Consider the following 21,517-nt stretch of genomic DNA (forward strand, 5'->3'; position numbering starts at 1 on the left):
CAGATGAGGAAGAACGTTTCCGAGGTCTTCAAAAACCTCAGCAAGCTGGCCCAGGAGCGTGCACGAGAACCCGCGTGCCACGATGATCTTTATGCTCTAGATGGGCTGGAAGACACTTAGCAGAATGATCCGCTTCGAACATTCAATGAAATCACTAAACATTACCAGCTTGGCAAAAAAATCTATCCTCATTTTCACCTGAAGCTTAGCGGAAACCAGTAAGCTACTCCGAGAATGTTGCAGACGTGGTCTTTCTCATTGTGGGGGTTCCTCAGTAAATTATGCACGGACGTTGACCCTCGTTGCCCCGACTGCCGTAAAAGATTTTGTTCCTTGACTCTCATGCTCTGGTGACCTCCTGTGCTGCCTAACAACCTCCTCTCCTGTGAAGCCGAGTGGAAGGAGGCCGTAAGAAGCACGGTGCTCTGAAAATAAACCCAGGCTGTCCATAGGGCCCAGAAAAGGGTGGGGAGTCATGGTGTTCTCTCTTCTACGGTCGGCGCGGCCAGTGGTTATGACAGGCCCCTGTTAGGGGGTCCTGTAAGTAACTCCTAAGGATCGAATAAAGTTCATTGTCTCTGGCATGTGGAGTGGCACATACCCGCATACCAGTGGCATATACCTAGCCCAATGTATTTGCCATTCTTTTTTGAAAATTGCTTCATGACGTACGTGACTAGATTATGGCATTATTGATGCCATGAGCAGCGAGTCATATTCGACAAACCACATTACCCTCCTGTACTTGGTTTGGCGTACCCCAAGTAAAGGGGGTGATCATGACAGCACCCAGACGTAGACAGATAGATAGATATATAGATATACAGATAAAAGTATAGATATATAGATATACCGATAGATATATAGATAGATATATAAAAATATATAGATAGATATATAAAGATATATTTATATAGATAGATATACAGATAGATATGCAGATGAATAGATAGATAGATAGATAGATAGATAGATAGATAGATAGATAGAAAGATAGATGCCGAAAACGCTCGCAGTGCGCAAAGAAATTTTTCGCATTTATTATTAGGGCGATAGGTAAGTTTGTCGATTTGTTTTAGCAATGCCGTGAGAAAACCTAAAAATACTTCGCCATAGCATGTGTTTTTTTTGGCATGTGCTTTTTACACACTACCTCAGTTTCGGGTACCCCAAGCTTTTCCGAAGTGCAGTAGCACTGACAAGAAAAGTGATTATTAATAGAGACCATACTTTACATACGCGTGTGTAGTCTGTGAGCGTCCTAATGAAACTACACTAAAACAAGTTAAGCATGGCTATTCCGAATACAAGAATTCCTCATAATATTTATGTTTTGATGTACTCAGAAAAACGTATGCAGCGTATCAGCATCACCTACTTGTTTCTTTTTGGCTGCTCGAATCTCAAAAGTAATATAGTGGCCTTGATACATAAAACTAGCTTGCAAAAGAGGCCCACACAAAAACAAAAAGGTGGACGTAAACAGTACCAGAAAGTGTTTAGATACACAATGTAGATAAAAGAAATGGCGTAATTGATGCTAGAAATTTCATCGCATACTGTGTGCGACTAAAAAGTAAAAAAATAAATAAATAACACAACGAAGAAAAGATAACCATGGAATCCAGGAACTTGCGCATGAATGGAAGTACGTACACATGAGTATTCGGCCAGCAGACTCACCACCGAGTCAGATATATCGAGGAACCACATCCTGCATTCCAGTCGCTCGGGGTCGGCGGCGCCAGTCTTCAGGGCGTGCCAGACAACGAACATCTCGATAGTTGTCGCGACGTCGAAGAAAATGTTCGTCACGCACCTGTACAAAATTGAAATGATCGTCAAGCACTGCATGTAATTGACGATGACGTGAGAATTGGTCAGTCTCCAATCGCTCTGAGATAGAGAAAGTTGAGGAAACAGCGAAGCCGGTGACCGTCCCATCATTTCCCACATCACCCCTGAACAGCAACACCTCCCATTGCCACCTTTACTGTATCACGTTTTCTTTTTCTTCCCATATTTCTCAGTTTCGTTCCCTCTATATGTTTTTCATTGTCTTTCAGTTTTAGGAGCTTGCTCTTTTTGCTCGAGGCTTCTATGTCGGCGGGCGGCGTGTACATCAATGTTACCGGTACACTTTTGCGGTCACGTTCAAGGTGGCGTCTTCGCTTATTTCAACAATGCTCATTAGATGGCACGCCATCACCCAAGTGTTCGCGCCGCGACTCGCCGTGGCGCTGCAGTCATCAGCTGGCACAGTGGATAAACGTGTTTTTTCGAGCGTTCCCGATCAATTGAGCAGATAAATGTTTTTGGAATGTTTTGAGCTTGCTTTTATAATTAATAAGGCAGCAGTGTAAACCTTTATAGCTCTTATTACATTGTGGGCTTTTAGGAGGCCAGTCACCAGGTATTTAGTTGTTTGTGTGTGTGTGTGTGTTTTTTCCTGACACCCTGTAATGAAAGTGCACGTCACAGAGCGCGCAAACTTTTGTAGTAGAGCTTACACTTTCTTTGATTAGGGCCGAAAGTGAAGGAAAGTACGTTTTAGAAACTATGCATTGATATTTTTAAGTTTCGGTCTTGGGAATGTCGTCGCAAAATATAGAATAACAGACGGAAAGAGGCGCGTCACAGAAAATATGACCCCTCACTCCACAGCATGCGTAGAGAACGGAGTTGGCCACAATGGGCATGTTCTTTAGCGCACCAATGATGATCTATTCATATACATAATATACCTTTGGCGGTACTCTGAGCTTAGTGGCAACACAGCGCCATGTCGTTACCACTGGCGAGACGGTGTGAATGGCTCCAATGGGGCGCTCTAAAGGTCGTAGCGCTGCACATTGCGATGGGCGATGATATCTTCAGTGCGTGGTCGCTCGTTGACGTGCGCTTATTTAATAGGAGGGGGGGGGGGTTAGAGCGTGTTGTGCGGTCAGCGGAAGTTTGCGGTAGACTTACAGTGGGTATGCAGTCACCTCACTCATTGCTACGACCACTTTTGAGATAGGAGCGCGCCGCTCACAGAAGGAAGTTACAAGTGCATACGCACATCTTGTGTTTACTTGTGCGTTGGTTTCGTGTGTCTGCTTTTGTGTTTAAGCCGGGCGCTTAAGTGTTTAGTCGTGGCAGTTAGTTCATTATGTGCATGCCATATGGTTGTGCCGTTTTTCTTGAGAAGCCTGCTACAAGTTTCCAACTGTTGGCCGTTTATCACATGACATAGCACATGTTCGGTATTAGCGTGTTCGCTGACTGCAGCGTGAATTATCGTACTGTAAGTGAACATTCAGAGTAGTAATTTCCGCAGAACCACCTTAACAACGCACTCCATTAGTGTAATCGCTGGCGAATAACTCAAAACCATAATAAATGTGAACTTGCTGACGTCATCCTTTCCTTTCAACTTACATATTCGCGGACGTCACCATTGAATCAGTTCTAACGCCTAAGTCACTCACGACCTTCGTTGAACTGTGTATGCGACTAATCTCATTTCATCAGCAAACAATACCTTAGGAATTAAAAGTGTTACTTCATCATGCGCTGATGCAAGCCAAATTAATCGCGTACAAATCGTAGATCAGACCACAGTGGATTATACCACTGCCATCTGGGACACCCACCAAGCATGTATCACCAATGCGCTTGAATCAGTTCAGAATCGTGCCACGAAAATCATCCTTGCTTCATATTCATGTCACGTCGGCATTTTCCTTTTAAAGGCAGATTCAAGCTTGCCATTCCTCGCTTTTCGTCAGTCGCGTTCACGCACTGTCGTTTTTTTCACAAATTTCGCAGCTCACTAAAACGCCCGCCTTACATCGCTTTGTCATCTTCACGCGTGTCGTAAGCGCACTGGCCATCAGCTGCAATTGACTTGTACTTGAACACGAACAGTAACGTTTAAAGCCTCTTTTTTTCCTCGAGCTGCCCCCAAGCTTACAATAACTTGCCACGCCGTGCTGCTACCGTGTTAGGTCATTTATAATTTTTGGACACGTTACAAACACCGCAACATTTCTGCGCCTAGATAAAAGATACGTTCCCACCATAACAATCAGTGAACGGAAAAAATCTCCGTGGTTTAACATAACACTAACACGTCTGAACAATAAAAATAAACGTCTCTTTCTTTCTGATAACTCCTCTCAATCTGACTTTCAGTGGCAGAAACACCACGCTGCGGTCAAGCAGTATGAGAAGCACGTCGCAGATGCCAAACGTGGCTTTTTTTCAACCACGCCGCCCTCACACTAACCCGAAACGCTTCTGGCACTGCATTAATCCTCAAGTGTCTAGCAGTGTTTTTCTCCGTGACGGTGCTGGCTGTCCTGTTCTGGAATCTGAGACTACTGAAGCTCTAAATGTACTGCTTTCTGTTCTGTGTTCACTAATGCATGCCCCGAATTTCTTCCTAATTTGCCACCGTCTAATTACCCCCCCCCCCCCATGGAAAACATCACTTTCAACGCGGACGGCATTGTTACAATTATAGAGTTATTAAAAAATTCATCGTGTGGCATTTACGGCATAAACGCTAAGGTATTAAAAACACCAAGCAAATCACCAGTCTGGTCCTAAGGTTAATGTTCCAGCAATCCCTCTGCACTGCATCTATCGCCTCTGACTGGAAAGTTGGTAAGATAATTCCCATTTTTAAAAAGGGCGACCGTACAAATTTTAACAACTACGGTCCCATTTCCCTTATCAGTGTTTGTTCTAACCTAATGAAGCACATTCTACATTCACACATTGCCAATTTTCTGTCATCTGTCAACTTGTTTCATCGTAACCAGCACGGATTTCACAGAACGCACTCTTGCAATACTCAGCTCGTATTATTCCTGCATGAGGTACATTTTAGCCTGAATTTAAACATCGCCACCAACGTTCTTTTTTGGCCTTCGAAAAAGTCTTCGATAAAGTTTCGCACATTCTTCTCATACATAAGGTTTCTCACCTAAACCTACACCCCGGCACAGTTAATTGGATACGTGAATTCTTGACCAATCGCCTTCAATTTGTTTCCACCAACTCATTTTCCTCATCTCTATTCACTGTTTTATCTGGTGTGACGCAAGGCTCTGTACTTAGACCGCTACACTTGCTCATATATATTACTGACCTTCCTGTTAATGTATCATCTAATATACGCCTTTTTGCAGATGACTGTGTTATGTATCGTCTAACAACAAATTCAGACTCTTCCTCTCTCCAGGATGAGCTCCTTAAAATCCAGGCGTGGTGCAACCGATGATACATGTCCCTCAACATCAGTAAGTGCTCCCACGTGCCCTTTCATCACCGCCGTAACTATGTAGCTCCTTCTTGTTCTTTCAACAGCGACACATTAATCCAATGCAGGACATTTAAATACCGAGGGGTACATATATCTAGTGACATTTCCTGGGCCCATCATATTCTCCGACTAACTAATTCCTGCAGTCGCCCATTAGGTTATCTCCTACTTGCATATAAAATGTTGATTCGATCCAAACTAGAATATGCCTATGCTATTTATGACAATAACCAAGTTGATATAAACAATTCCCTGGAATCAGTCCAGAACCGCGCTGCCAGGTTCATTCTTTCTGATTATTCTTTCAGGTCAAGTGTATCCACCCTAAAATCTCAGCTCTGCCTCCCCTCGCTTTCTTCTCGCCGCAAGACTGCTCGTCTAATATTATTTCTTAGGTTTTTTCATTTGCTGCCTCCAGGAAGGGAAATCATAATTCCTGCACATCGTTACTCTCGCCACTCACACCGAAATGCTGTGTATTACCACGTGCACATACGGCCTCCTACCAAAGTTCATTTTTCCTGCATACTGCCGGAGAATGGAATGCCCTTCCATTCAATATCGCTCTCATCACCGACATTGCTCAATTCAAAGCTGCCATTGAAGACCATCTTTCAAGTCATAAAACGTAACCTGACCCACCAGTTTTCTCGTTCATCCACCCCTCATGTAATGTCCCATGCGGGACCTTTGAGGTATTATGATTAAATGAACAAACGAAAAAACACGTGCTTCTATTGTAAGAATATGCCACTGCTCCGTCGCGGTGGTCTAGTGGCCAAGGCACTTGGCTGCAGACCCACAAGTCGTGGGATCGAATCCCGGCTGCGGCGGCTGCATTTACGATAGAGGCGAAAATGTTGCAGGCCTGTGTACTCAGATTTGAGTGCACGTTAAAGAACCCCAGGAGGTCGAAATTTCCGGAGCCCTCAACTACGGTGTCTCTCATAGTCATATGATGGTTTTGGGACGTTAAAACTCGCATATCAATCAAGACTATGCCACTGGTCTATTATTTATATTCCTGAACGGGTCTTTAGGCTGATAAAGTGAAATAAAGTGATCTTACGGGACATCAGCGCCAAAAATGGAAACAAAAAATCCCGCAATCAGCAACGACGTTTTGAGGACGTTAAGCAGCACGGTTATGCCATTTCAAGACCTCATTACATGACATCACTGCTTGGTCAAAAGTGGCCGGATGCCGGATATAGCACAAAAATACAAGACGTGAAAAAAGAGCTTGCCCTTCCTCCTAGCGTGGACGCATTTCAAAAGAACGTTAGGTGCAAAGAGCTTTCGCGAAGGTCAATACATAGGACATAAAAAAAAAGGTAATGGATCGAGACCTACGAAACCGGCATGGTAGCCTCTCATGCCATCCGCATTCTTTAAAGCGTCAAGAGTATCACGCCGCATTCGCTAACTTGATTTCTCGCTCACCTGGGGTCGATTGAGAGCTCTACATCTAACCCTAACGAGGACGCACACGAGGCCACGTGAGGGCTCACTGGCCGCGCCACCTCCGGTGTCCCTCTGCGTCACGGGGAACCCTCACTCATGTTTAACGAAATAACAAAACACTTCCATCTGTCAAGACAGGTATTCCCCCCCCCCCCTGCCTTGTGCAGAACGCAGGCAGTTATCCTTAGACTATTAGACTTACCCTTAGACTATTGCAAGGCAGTGTGTATCCTTACCCTGCGGTTCTTCATGCAATGTAGCCGGAAAGATATAAAAGTGCGGACTACCCTGCCTGTGGGCTATTCGCTCTTTTAATCATGTGTTGTGGGAATGTGAATCCATTGGCTTCGCCTTCAGCGAGGGCAAGTAGGCAGTGTTCTTGCGCAGCCCCTAACTTAATGATTAAACCCTGGCCGTCCAGAGTGCCCGTGAACGGGCTGCCAAACTCAGCTTGAAGGCCCTTGCGTGAGATTAGCCCGGTGGCGCGGGGTCTCCCCTGCGTCGCATTAGGACCAAAATAAAGTTTTAATCAATCAATCAATCACCATGCGTGCATGTGTATGCCTTTATTGTGCCTTCAATTTCAGCGCACCCGTACTGTTCATCAACATTGAATACTAATGTGCCCAGATTTTCACCTTGGTGGCTTTTTTTTTTTCACTGGCGGCAAAATTCGCCTCATCTAGGCGTCATAAAAACGTTCTTAAAGCACGGTCCCAGTGTCGCAGATACGGAAAGCGGAAGCGGATTATCCGCAAAGGCAGAAAATTCGCAGCCGTTTGCCTGGATTGCGCCCAGACCGAGTTCCCCCGCTCGGAAAAGTTGGCCACCTTGACTGTAGCCGATGAGAGCCAAGACGAACGCACGCACTCTAGCGTAATACTAGAAGATGCCGATGCGTCAACCTTTGATGGGTAGATTGTTCCGATACCGCGGCGGAGAGGGCAGAAGGAAACGCGGTCGGTGGGAGCAGCCGCACGTCCTCGCTGCTTCTCCGCTTTAAAGTCTGATTGCCCGCTTGCATGCGCCGCGCTAGGTGTGAACATGCCTTCAACGCCTATAAGTATGGTTTATAACCAATAAATGTAGATGGACGGATTCACCATCTCAACTGTGTGCCCTAGCAGACTTGCCCACGATTCAGACTTGAACTAAATACGAAACACTTGAATATCTCTACCTAAATAACAATTTACATGTCCAAACAAGGTATGCTATTTCGATATTATTCGGGGGGGAACTTCCAGGCAGCGTCAGTCACTGTTTATTGGTGCTCCTGCTGTTTTGACTGATTGTTATAAGCACAGCTTCTTTCCAAGAACTATAAACGAATGAAATTCCTTGATTGAAGAAGTCACACTATGCTAATCCGTAGATTTATTCATAAAAAACACCACTCATATTCTGATTTCTAGCTAACTAAGCTTTATTTTGTCGGTATACAATTTGGTGCATTATTTTAATCCAGTTACGTTATGTGATTTCTACTTCATATTGATGTGTTTGAGTAAGTTCCAATACTACGTGTTAATTTTGTAATGATTCTAGATTGATTATGCTTTATGTTCTTGTTTTCCACTCCTATTATAGCCACGGGTAAGGGCTGACAGTAAGTGTAAATAACAAAATAAATAGATAAATCAATACACAAACAAACAAACAAACAAACAAACAAACAAACAAACAAACAAACAAACAAAAAACAAACAAACAAACAAAACGTGCCTTCAGACTGGTGTTCTAGCGTACAATAAAATGCCTCACCAAAATGCGACTTTTACAGAACCCGTGAAATGCAAAAGAGTGAGCAGGAAATATACTGATTACCTGGAAATGCAATTTCATTGTACGTGGATTACAGCAGTGCACGTTGCATCTGCTATCGTTTTTTTCCCCTTTTACGTAGGGAACTACAAAACACTGCAAAACGTAGGGCCAACTATAGTAATACGAATGGTGGCTTCGGTTATATATTGTACAAGCATAGCATAGATAACGCCTGATCACTTTTCACAAATACCTGTGTTGTCGAAGCAGCAGATGGACGAGGAGCGAAGCACGAAGCAAGTCCCGCGATTCGGGTGCCTTTTCGGGCCACAGGTAGCCCTCGAGTGAATTCTCGCCCCACTTGTACTCGCGAATTTCGAGGCAGTTCCTGGCGAGGATACGGTTCCACAGGTCGAAGTCGGAAACAATCCAGCATCGCTTCTTGCCGGGCTCCCACGTGCAGGAGCGTTCGAAGCCCAAATGACTGTCAGCATTTCCGCAGCCGTCGACGTCCGCACCATCGTTCACTGCACTCGCGTGGTGACGTGGAAAGGTTGATGTAACAACCGAACAATTATTTATGATTGATATAGCATGATAATTGTATTATTACCTGAGGTTTTACGTCCTGAAACCACCATGTGATTACGAGAGACGCCTTAGTGCTCCGGAAATTTTGACCATCTGGTGACCATCGTGCACTCACATGGCACAGCACATGCGCACCTATTTAACCTCCATCGATATACCGTCGCAGCCGGGGTCCAACCGGCGACTTCCGGGTCAGAAGCCAAGCGGCGTAACCAATATTCCACCGAGTCGTAGGAGTTATAGATTGCTAATGCGGGCTTGTTGTTACATACTGAACTTTGTATGAAGAGCACGTGAACGGGGCAAAACTTGGTGGAACAAAACCAAGCGCTTACAGATAACAGACTTTTCATATTTGCTGCAGTGGGACATATACTCTCAGAAAAAATATATATATCTGATGACAGTTGTTTTACGAGAACATGCGCGAAGATAACATTCAGAGGTCTATATAGTCACTATTTCATGAAGAGGGTCATGGAAGACATGCTAACCGATGATTTGTTGCACGCATGGATCACGTACCATGATTGTTACTGCTGGTGCAAGTAAAGGTGTTGTACTTTTTGTTCACCTTATTTTTTTCAGGAGTATATATGTTTTGCTGCTGTGAATTGAAAAATCTCGAGTCAGGGCTATGTCCGGTCGCTTCATTCTTCATCTACCTGCCGCACCGCTTACCCGAATTTGAATTGTTTTGGCATGAGGTCCCGAAAACACGCTATAATTATAAGGGACGTCATAATGAACGACTCCGGAAATTGCCTCCACTTGCGCTTCTTTACCCTGCACCTGAAGCTAAACATGGAAGTGCGTCTGTGTTTACAAAAAACGTATTTTGTTTGCTATATTTCTTGCGCCGAAGAACAATAATTTAGTAAAGTCTTTAAGATTCTGTAACGCTTGAGGACACTTACTTTCAATGTCAGCATGTTTCAAAGCTATCATATGTTGTGCTGTTTTATTGCACGAAAAGAACTGACTGAGAAGTTAATAAGCTCGTCCTTGTCTATAAAACACTTGCTCCGATGCTTTGATCCAACGTAGCCTCCTGCAAGTTATTCGGGTTTTTTCAATAGATACCAGTATCATAGTTACATACGCCATGTGTTATACGCCATGTGCTTTACCATCTCATAGACCCCTATCATAGTCATGTCATCGTATTAGCATGTCATAGATCAGTATCAGTCATGTCAGGAACATACCGTGTACCCAGGTAGCACAAAAGAGATGTAGTCCGTCTTATTAAGGGGTATACTGTCTAAACTGTCTGGATACCAGATTAAAAAAAGTTAACTTCACAAAGGATATAATGAAGACGAAAAACCCTACTGTGACACGGACTTTTACAGACGCTTACAATCATCGTCCTATTTATAGCTTGTGTTTTTGCGAATATATCTTCTTAGCCGTCAGCAATACGGATATTAGAAGTAGACTTTGGTAAGATCATAACTATGTAGCTTCAAATACAGCTATAACACAGTTTTTTTAAAGACCCGTTTTTTCCGCCAAGCAGCAGATTGACGTCATTTGGTCATTGCATGCACGGACTTGCTCGGACATGTATGAACCACCGTGAACTGGATTTGAAGTCGAGCCTGCGTACGCCATCGCTCACTGCGATAGAAAAAGTAACACGTGAAATGATAAAGGCATGATGTGTTGACACTGCTTTAGAAATCTCGAGAGCTGCCAAAAGTTTACGTAATTTACTGGCATAGATAACCGTCTAACTTCATTCTTCCCGAACTCTTTAGCGTTGATATTGTATCCATCCACGCTCCTCTTCTGGCTTCTGCAATGTCATTGCCAGTTAAGCTTGTTGATTCAGTGTGTGCGGTCACGTCCGTCAGTTGTATTCTGTTTTCCGTTACTTTATGCTTGTGTCGCGATTCTTAGGACCACAGACGCAGCTGTGAAAAAGCATTCACTTCATGTGCAACTTATGGGCCCGATCGAATGCAAGTAAGTTTCTGTGGAGTGACAGCTTTTATATGCCGACTGACGGATAGTGCCGCTAGATTCCCAACTGAAAGATGCACGGGTCACCTTGCGAGTGGATGGGTTCTCAGAACTTTGTTTTTTTCTATAGTGGAGAGTTATAGACGACATTGTGATGTGCAATTGCTTTCCTTTTGATTTATGGCTTCGGCGTAAACGACAGGCTACTATCATATATGAAGGTAAGAAATTTTCGTTGCGTTGTACTTCTCGTTCGAGTCGCTAAAAATGATAAATTAACCAAATAAATGTGTTGCGTTATATCACGAATTGCTTGCATGGCATGTTCCAGTGATGCTTCATTGATGCTGAATAAATTATTTAGTGGTTCAAACCTAATTTTAGGTCACAGTTTTTATTCATGTTTGAACGCACATGAACGAAACTATATTATATAGTTGACCTGAGTTCACTAAACTGAAAGCATATATTCTTCATTGGCCGCTTGATAGAACCCCTTTATATATACAAATTAGCTTTAGCTGCTTGTACCTGGTAAGCAATTTTAAGATACAGATATGTCTCACGTACCTTCCGTGTCCCTGCAACAGAATTGTGCATAAGATAACCTTGCCAACGACGTTCCTCGCACAGGTGTATGCATATGACGAGGGCCTGAATGTGCTTTTATATTGCAACAATTTCAGGGATTATAACGGGAGGCGATTTTTATTAGGAGTAGTTCGGTGTTTTTTCTCAGTGTTGCAATGACAATTTTAATCTTCTGGCATATATATTTTCTCTTGTCTGTTGACCTTCTCCTTTTTCTTTAAACCCGGCACGTAATGTAGAATCGAAATATTTTCTAACACGTCGCTCACCCCTGGTTAACAATCATTTGCTCACTTTCCATAATCGCACAGTGTAATCTAGTTTCGCCCTTTCACGCGGTCTTCTACAAGGTAATATTGGATATGAAAAAAAATTCTCATATCTTCTTTTCGCAGCTTGTAAGTTGCTCTAGATGTTTTTAAACAAGCGTTATAGCAAACAAAAATATGACATCGTTATTTTGTAGGTTACTTTCTGTTTTTTTTATAAATTAAGATAGATGCCAACACATCCTAGTCTTTTATTTTTCTTAGGGGCCTTTAGGCAATCAAAAGGTCACAATACAGTAAAAACTTGTGTGGTCTATAATGATAGCTTCAAGCAGTTCTAGAATTTCTTGAGTGTCCGTGTGTGTTGGCAACGTGAATAAATCGCCCTGCGAAGCGCCTTGGTGAGCCGTTTAAGCGCCTATTCGGTGTCCTTTGTAATTTGTCGTAGATTCTATGCGCCACTCATTAGAAGGTATTCACAAGACGCCATCCACAAGGAGTACCTTGTACCTTATTTGAAGCTGCGGTAAATTTCTTCTTTTCAAAGTTAGGACATGTGCTTTACGGCCACTGTTTGTGTAGTTCGGGCATATATTTTGGAGTTTCTTACTTAGCACTTGACTTGAACGAATACTGATGTTTTTTGTTTATTGCTTATACATAGCCAGGTTCTCACTGCCACTATTGATAAGCGTCTTCTCGGAAAACTGCTACTTGCATTTTTGTATTTTGATTCAATACTTAGTTCTGCAATATTATTCAATCAAATTAGCATATATTTTGGGGTCAGAACTTAAACGACACAATTTTTCATTGATTGTCACTTTAGCGCATTTAGTGTGTGTGAAGAATACACCTGTGCACTAATATTTGAGATAAACCTCTGTGCATGCCAATTGAGCTTATAAGTTCATTCTGCCTTGCTACTCGAGTCGTATCACTTTTCTAAAATATTCTACACATGAGCTCATTACAGTATGCACAAATCCAGGCCGATCTGCTGTCTTTTTCCTGGTCTCACAACACTTGCCTTTATTTCATGGCCATTCTTGCCATTTCACTGGTGATGTAATAAAGTCTTTGTCGCTATACTTGTGCCTCCCGCATCATTTATTTCTTGCAAATATGCATCATTTAGGTAAGAAGAACCTGCCGGCAGTCACTTGTTCCCCTACCCTGAATGTGTATTAGAAAGAGAGTGCATATTCGGGAGAGGAAAACGACAAAACTATAGGAGCGTGGGAAAGAGAAACAAGGATGGGTAGGGGCATAAAAAGAAAAGGAAAAAGGTCATTACTGTCCGGGTTGTAGAAGGTTTTTATCCCAACTTTTCAAGGCTTACGGTGGTCGTCGTATACCTCCTTAGAAGAAGCGATTTTTGTGACTTGCTAAAAGAAGGATTGTGGAACCTCTTCGTATAGACTCCAGGCCGGACATTAGTGGAGATATACGACCGCTTCAGTCGGAGGATTTTAAGCACCCGAAAACGAACGTTAGAAGGCGTTCGTTTCGGATTCGCCTGTTCGCTTCGAAGCAGTTTTATAGCACTTTTGTACTAGCTCGGTAGTATACGCTATGTGTCATGGATACTGGACGTCTCAGAAACAACGCGTCTCATTTGTTATGTATATTCTGATGAAACCAACCTGACAGTGATGCCAAGCAAACTATTGGGCCACAAACTGCATGCTAGGAATGATCCCATTAATGTAAATAAACTAAAGTGAACGAAAGAACAACTTGCCGCCATAACTGCCGAATCCACAACCTCCAGATGGCGTGTCTGTTGCTCTTCCAATAGAGCTATTTAAGTGGTATTGCTTGTATGAACTGCATTGTGGTATTTATGCGCACGTAAAGCTGGGAGTGTTAGTCAGCGCCATCTGCCAGCAAAGTTTTTGCCTCTGCCAGTAACAAGTGGTATCAAGTAGTGTTACATCGATATCATAAATACTATACTACAATCGATAACTGACTACAAATATAGCACATGGACTTATCATATAATGTTTCTTGGTTTCATAACAATACTGAAAAAGTAAAAAAAAAGTATACGCCGATGATTCTTGAAGCGGCGTTGCTACTAGCTACCTTGGTGCTTCTTTTTCCCCGTAGCGACCCGATAATGACTTAGCTTAAGTGACTGTCATGGCAGGCGATTCTTACCGGACTTGCCACCATGCGTTTTAGATGCTCCTGGGTGAAGTTCGTTTGGCGTAGAGAAGGATTTTTTAGTATTCAGTGAACGGCGAAATTCTTTGAAGATGGTAGTGACATCGTTGACACTGGGCTTGGTGACCGTGCACAAGCTCTGCAACAGGGTCATGTAGTCTGGAGTCAAGACGCTCTGCTTGAACAACACGTCTGTCAGAAAAAGAAGGAAGCAAGGAATCAGGTCTCGATCAGCAGAAGGCGAAGAGACAATTCTCAGACAAACAAACGCAATCGTCTAAATAATGCAAGCCTTACCTCTGATAAGCGACTGCGTCACGCTGCGGGAGGGCCAGCTGATGATGACTGAACTGGTGGCGAATCTGTCTTATCGTCCGGCGTATTTTCGTCGGCATATCGCATGAGTAGCGACGCTAGCACAGGTGTGGCCAGTCACGCGATAAGTCACTAAAAATGTGGCCGATCCCACGTACAGTGCGAATCGATGATATGAAAAGCACGAGTGAGGGAGGTTGGTGATGATATGTGGTGTTTAACGTCTCAAAACCACCATATGATTATGAGAGACGCCGTAGTGAAGGGCTCCGGAAATTTCGACCACCTGGGGTTCTTTAACGTGCACCCGAATATGAGCACACGGGCCTACAACATTTTCGCCTCCATCGGAAATGCAGCCGCCGCAGCCGAAATTCGATCCCGCGACCAGCGGGTCTGCAGCCGAGTACCTTAGCCACTAGACCACCACGGCGGGGCGAGTGAGGGAGGTTGATAGGTCACTCTAAAATAAGCACAATGTTTCGAGGTGGAGGTAACGGATACGGTACATGACTTACGTGTCATTATTATCATGTTTAGATGTGTCGTTTCCGTTAGTCATCTATTCACGACACGTAATACCAAATTTAGTATATGTGGAGCTAGCGAAGCGGCCGCGAGCACGCTATTAGCGTGGAATTGTTCATTTTTTTTAAATGACACGCTTGTGAGCATTATAATGTTTGCACCAGTCATATACTTTCGTCATCCATCACGTCACGTAACACCAAGTTTGGTATATGTGTAGTTAGCAAAACGGCCGCGAGCGCATCATGAAGGGCCCAATAAACTCCCATGTACCGTTGACGCGCGCGCACGCTGTACACAGCGATGCTACGATAGCAAAACGCGAGCACTCTATAGTCTGACGCCAGGCACGACCAGCGTCCATCAGCACGACCCAACGGCTACGGGCGCGGAATGCGACGTGCTGCATTTGGCGCTGATGCGTTACCCAGACAGTACTATGTGTTCCTCTTTTCGTGACGGAGGGATGGCGGACGCGCTGAAAAGCGCATGCGTCAAAGCAACGCAGTGCGGCCTGCGTCATAGAGTATATGGCAAGACTGGCGCCAGGTGTGGGATCGCCGGCGTGACGCGACGAATTAATGTCGGCGAGCACACGCACCGCGTCACGTCGAAATGCATTGGCACCTTGACGGTCGTATGTAGTCATGTTCTCACATGACACGCATCTCATGATTATCATGTTTGCACCAGTCACATACCTTCGTCATCCATGGACGTTACGTAATACAAAATTTGGCATATGTGAAGATAGAGAGACGGCCACGAGCGCATCATCAGTGTGGCATGTAGTCATGTTGATACATGACACGCATGTCGTGATTATCATGTTTGGATATGTCATTTACTTATGTCGTCTGTTCGCTTCACGTAATACCGAGTTTGGTACACGTGACGATAGAGAAACGGAAACGAGCGCATCATCAGTGTGGCATGTAGTCATGTTGATACATGACACGCATGTCGTAATTATCATGTTTGGATATGTCATTTACCGATGTCGTCCGTTCGCGTCGCGTAACAGCGAGTTTGGTACATGTGAAGCTAGTGAAACGGCCGCGAGCGGATCATGAGCGTAGGATGTAGTCATGTTGTTCCATGATGCGCATTTCATGATTATCATGTTTGCACGAGTCACATGCCTTCGTCATCCATTCACGTACCGTAATTCCAAACTAGGTATATGTGACACTAGCGAAACGGCCGTGAGCCCATCACGAGCGTGACATGTAATAATGTTACATGACACGCATGCCAAGATTTTCATGTTAGGGTCAATCACTTGTGTTCGGCATGCAATCATGTCATACCATACCTGTTTTGCAACATGTCATGTGAACAAAACCACCGCAAGAGCTGTGGCACTGTGAAATATAAATCCATCCATTCATCCATTCATCCATTCGTCCTTCCGTCCGTCCGTCCGTCCGTCCGTCCTTCCGTCCGCCTACGACTTTTAGCTCTCCTGGCCGTTCTGAAAATGTTATCGACACTAAAGTCGGTATGTCATAACACGACTGTATGAAGAACATATCTGACTAGTCATAAATTGAAAATCATGACATGTATGTCATGAATGTCATGATTTACATTTGATTGTCTTGTAGCTCTTGCGGTGGTTTAGTTCACATGGCACGTTGAAAAACTGCTATGATGACATGATCGCATGGCGAACGCAAGTGACAGACCCTAACGTGAAAATCATGACATGTGTGTCATGTAACAACACCACTACATGCTACGTTCAGGATGCGCTCGCGGCTGTTTTGCTAGCTTCAAATGGACGAAACTCGGTATTACGTGACGCGAACGAATGACATAGGTGAATGACACATCCAAACACGATAATCACAACATGCGTGTCATGTAACATGACTACATACCACTCTGTTGATGCGCTCGCGGCTGTTTCGCTAGCTTCACATATACGAAATTTGGTATCACGTGACGTGGATACATGAAGAAGGTAAATGAGACACCCAAACATGGTAATATTGACACGAAAGTCATGTATGGCATCATTTATTTTCTCGTAACGTTGTGCTGATTTCAAAGTGACATATCGACATTTCTCATTCCTGCTTCGCATATCATCGATTTCCACTGTGCGTCGCCCCGCCGCGGTGGTCTAGTGGCTAATGTACTCGGCTGCTGAGTAGCAGGTCGCGGGTTCGTATCCCGGCTGCGGCGGCTGCATTTTCGATGGAGGCGGAAACGTTGTAGGTCCGTGTGCTCAGATTGGGGTGCACGTTAAAGATCCCCAGGTGGTCGAAATTTCCGGAGCCTTCCACTACGGCGTCTCTCATAGTCATATGGTGGTTTTGGGACGTTAAACCCTACATATAAATCATCCCACTGTACGTGGTATTTGCCGTTTTTTTCAGAAACTCTACTTGCGCGGCAATGTTCAGCGCCAACGGGGCTATTTTCGCGTCGCTGGGGTGATAGCGTTTCTTTCCAGACTGCACGCGCGGCTACTTGTGCGAGTGTGGTGTCATCTGCTTGCATCCGTCTGCAACTGCAGGCTGGCTTTCGGGTTGGACCATTCTTTCAGCGGAGAATTCATTGATAAAAGTAAGCTTTCGTACGACGCAGGTCATGTGAATAATGTCGAAGAACTTTTATCTGTGGGAGGAAGCGTGTCGAGCCTGATGACAGGTGAGTGTGTGTCCCAAACATGCATCAACGCTCCGTCAATAACCATGAAATCGACAGTGATCAAACATTTTAAATGCGAAGCATTTTTGTGTGTGCTGCAATTAAATTTCGCATCTGTTTACGCATCTTTCTGTCTATCTGGTTGCTTTATACTGCGTGCTCTCGTGACCACCACATTAACTTCGTGCCAACCAAAATTAGTATTGGAGGGCATGATGATTTTACAAACATGACGCAATAATTTCACAATCCTGTCGCGTACTTCGTCGAACAGTTTTAAACAGTGGCACATATTCCAGAGAGGGGTTGTGCCACTGGTTGTCGGGTATGTGCTACAGGCGATTCAAACTTGTTATCTACACAGTCTCAGCAGATATCGAACCCAAGAATTCTGCGTGACAATTGAGTATTCTACCACAGAGCCACGCCAGGTCTTGGAACTAATGTGCAAATAGATCATGATTGATTAGTGGGGTTTATCGTCCAAAAAGCACTATATAATTATGAGAGCCGCCGTAGTGAATGGCTCCGGAAATGTCGACCTGCAAATAGACACTAATGTTCACGAAACGTCAATTGTGTTCGCGGTGCTCACTATATGATTTTATAAGCGTTACGTATTGTAATGATTGGGTGTGTTTATTCAGGAATGATAGTGAAAGGTAGCCTTGACATCACCGAGATGCTTCCAAGGCAGACCACTTCGTTCTCTTCTCCCTTCGTTCACACGTTGCCGCTTCAGCGTAACACTCCCTCTTTCCCAGACAAAGCCTTCTAGGCGAGTATCACGCGCGCTAAGAGTCTAGAGGATGACAGCACTTTCGGCGGACGACGTGAACGAGCTGCGTCTGCCGAGAATGGTAACCGCGGTAAACGAGACGAGCGATGGAATACGTCACACAAATTATGTGATTGACGATGACAAGATGAATGGGGCAACGCGCCAGGAACTTCTGGTACAGACCACGCTTGCAAAAGGGTGTACACAACCATACTTTGTCTCCTTTTTCGTACGACACAACCTTGTGCCGTGAATCATAGGCGAACTTGGAGTGGTCCAGCGATCCCAACGCACGGAGCTGAGCTAGGTGACGTGCTTCCTCTGCGCCGCAGAGAGCTGGGCTATAGAAAAGTGTGCGGGAGCATTAAACGGCAGAATGGTGTCAAAAAAGCAGCGGGGTGGTCTGACATAAATGAGAAAGAAGGGACTGCAGGCAGGGATTTCATTATTTGTCATGCTATAAGTGTAGGTGCTAAAGAGCGAAATATCATCCGAGTTCTTGTGCCTGGAGTCGACGTGTATCGAAAGCATATTGATACATGTTCTGTTGGTGCGCTCGATGAGCCCGTTTGTCTACGGGTGATATGGGGTCACACGACGAAATAGACAAGCACAGAGACGCAAGAGATCTTTTACAACATCGGCTACGAAATGACGACAACGATCACTCAGAATGATTCGAGGCGGTTCATGGCGCAGCATAATAGAAGAGAGAAGGAAACTCGATACATCGATTGCCGTGGCTGTTGGTAGTGTTTTGGTTTGCACATAACGTGCCATGTGGTCGACGCAGACTATACTCCAATGGTTGTTTTTTGTTGAGCGCGGAACGGGGCCGAGAAGATCGACTCCAACCATTTGAAAAGGTGATGAGGGTGACCTCACGAGGTCCAGGAGACCAACCTGATCAGCACTTCGTCGCTTGAATTGCTGGCATTTCTCACAACAGGCCACATAATGATCAGCATTGCGTCACATAGTAGGCCAGCAGAATTGAGCCAGTAAGCAGTGGTACATTTTAGCGAAGCCCAAGTGTTTCGCTAACGCGTCATAGTGCATAGCATGGTGCACGTACGTTCTCAGATTCTTAGTAACCACTAAAAGAAGGGCACTATCAGCAGCGTGATTTCTTTTGTAAAGCAAGCCATCTCGGAGGATGGCTACGAGTAGGTTGAGCCACTTAGTTAAAGAGATCACCCAATCAGTGGTCATTGCGCTGTTCCTCCCGGAAGGTGGCGATGTCAGGAAAGGCAGTACTGTCGGTGGAAGCCAGAATATCGTCAAAATTATCGGCGTCACATACAGTGGTGGGTTGTGGGAGCCTCAAAAGACAGTCGGCGTCGGCATAATGGCAGCCAATCTCGTAGCTTATTCTAAATCCAAATTCCTGTAGACGCAGCGCCCATCACGCAAGGCGGCCAGAGGGATGATGGAGACCAACCAACCAACATAGTGAATGGTGGTCAGTAACGATTGTGAAGTACCACCCGTAGAAATATGGATAGAACTTGTGGATGGCAAAAACCACCGCGAGGCGCTCTTGTTCAGTGACGGTGTGATTTTCCGCGACCTTGCTGAACAAACGACTGGCGTAGGCGATGGCATGTTCGGCGTTATCCAAGAAATGGATTTATGCTGCGCCGAGACCGATACTACTCAGGTTCATATGCAATTCTGTTGTCGCCTAATGGTAGAATGGTGCAGTATTGGTCCAGACGAGAGAAGGAACTTAAGTTGACGAAACGAGGAATCACACTCCGCTGTCCAAATGAAATCCTTACCCTTGCGCAGCGATGAAGTCAATGGCTAGGCAGTATCAGCATATTCGGGCACAAACCATCAGAAGTATGAGCAGAGACGCAAGAATTTTCTTAGTTCGTGTTGTAACTGCGCTTGTTTAAAACTGCTAACTGCAGCAACGTTTAGAGGGTCTGGACGCACACTATCTGCTTCTCGTTGGCCAAAGCGTCATTTTTTGCACTTCCAGTCAAGGGCAGCTTCTTTAGGTCATGTCAAAACAACGTCAAGTTAATTATTATGTTTCACCAAAAGTGCGACAAAAAATGACGATGTCGTCGAGGTAACACAATCAAATCTCCCGTTTGAGACGATGCAGCACCATGTCCATAAACCTTTCAAAGGGCGCAGGGGCATTCCACAAAGCAAACGGCATGAAATTGAATTCAAACAAGCAGTCTGGTGCGACAAAAGCGGTTTTCTCTCTGTGAATGGATTGCATAGGTATCTACCAGTAGCCCGATCGGAGGTCTAGAGATGAGAAGTAAGGCGCCGAATGAAGACAGTCGGTAGCGTCCTTTGTACAGGGAAGTGGTTACACATACTTTTTCGTCACCGCATTCATGCGACGCTATTCAGCGCAAAACCTCCAGGACCCATCTTTCTTCTCCACGAAGATGACCAGTGGAGCCCTAGGGCTAAAAGAATCCTGGATGGCGCACTTTGCTAACATGTCTTCCACCTGTTCCGCGATCACCTTTCACTCCGGTGCGGACATGCGGTACGGTTTCTGCCTTTTGGGATACGCGGACTCCGTGTTGATCCTGTGGCGAGCCCGTATACTGGGAACACGAACTTTAGTAGCATCTTTGGGGAAATCAAACAATGAAACATGCTTGCTAGGGATGCTTGCCAGGGCTTGATGGTTCTCAGAGGGTAGTGCTTTGTCGACCATATTCAGAAACGGCGCAGAATCTTCATAGAGAGAAAAGCTAGTCTCGTGTGCACGGGTTTCGTGCGAGGCGTCATTGCTCAGGACATCTATGCTAATGTTTATATCCGCTTCAAACGGGGCAAGTCGCATACCGCTTGGAAGCACAACAGACTGGTTGGATGAATTGAACACCCACAATGTACTTGTGCCACTGGCCACAGAGACAATACAAGGAGGCACGAACACACCTTCTTTGCAACAACTGAAGGCATTGGCTTAACAATAGCATTGAATGGACCATTGTCGGCAACAGCAACAGCAACTTGAACACTTGATAAGGAACATGGCGGTAAGACAGAATCTTCACGGACGGGGATGGGGTTCGAACAGGTAGGCAGTTTGTGAGAGCCAAAAAGCTCGCCATTACCGCA

The 21,517-nt window shown here is 44.8% G+C and overlaps 1 protein-coding gene across 4 annotated transcripts in view; it reads right to left on the bottom strand.

Annotated features, from left to right (window-relative positions):
* LOC119164684 (uncharacterized) overlaps nucleotides 1-21,517 on the bottom strand; it is a 91,216-nt gene that overhangs the window by 60,673 nt on the left and 9,026 nt on the right. For 3 of the 4 annotated variants that reach the window (XM_075874149.1, XM_075874148.1, XM_075874150.1), the window contains exons 2-4: nucleotides 14,128-14,325; nucleotides 8,796-9,069; nucleotides 1,657-1,819 (exon numbers count right to left, since the gene is read on the bottom strand). In XM_075874149.1, coding sequence (XP_075730264.1) covers nucleotides 1,657-1,819; nucleotides 8,796-9,069; nucleotides 14,128-14,325 — 635 coding nt within the window. The remainder of the gene's footprint in view (nucleotides 1-1,656; nucleotides 1,820-8,795; nucleotides 9,070-14,127; nucleotides 14,326-21,517) is intronic. The other variant, XM_037416901.2, reaches the window with a different exon arrangement.

This window comes from Rhipicephalus microplus, chromosome 9 (genome assembly GCF_043290135.1).
Source record: "Rhipicephalus microplus isolate Deutch F79 chromosome 9, USDA_Rmic, whole genome shotgun sequence".
NCBI classification, from domain to species: domain Eukaryota; kingdom Metazoa; phylum Arthropoda; class Arachnida; order Ixodida; family Ixodidae; genus Rhipicephalus; species Rhipicephalus microplus.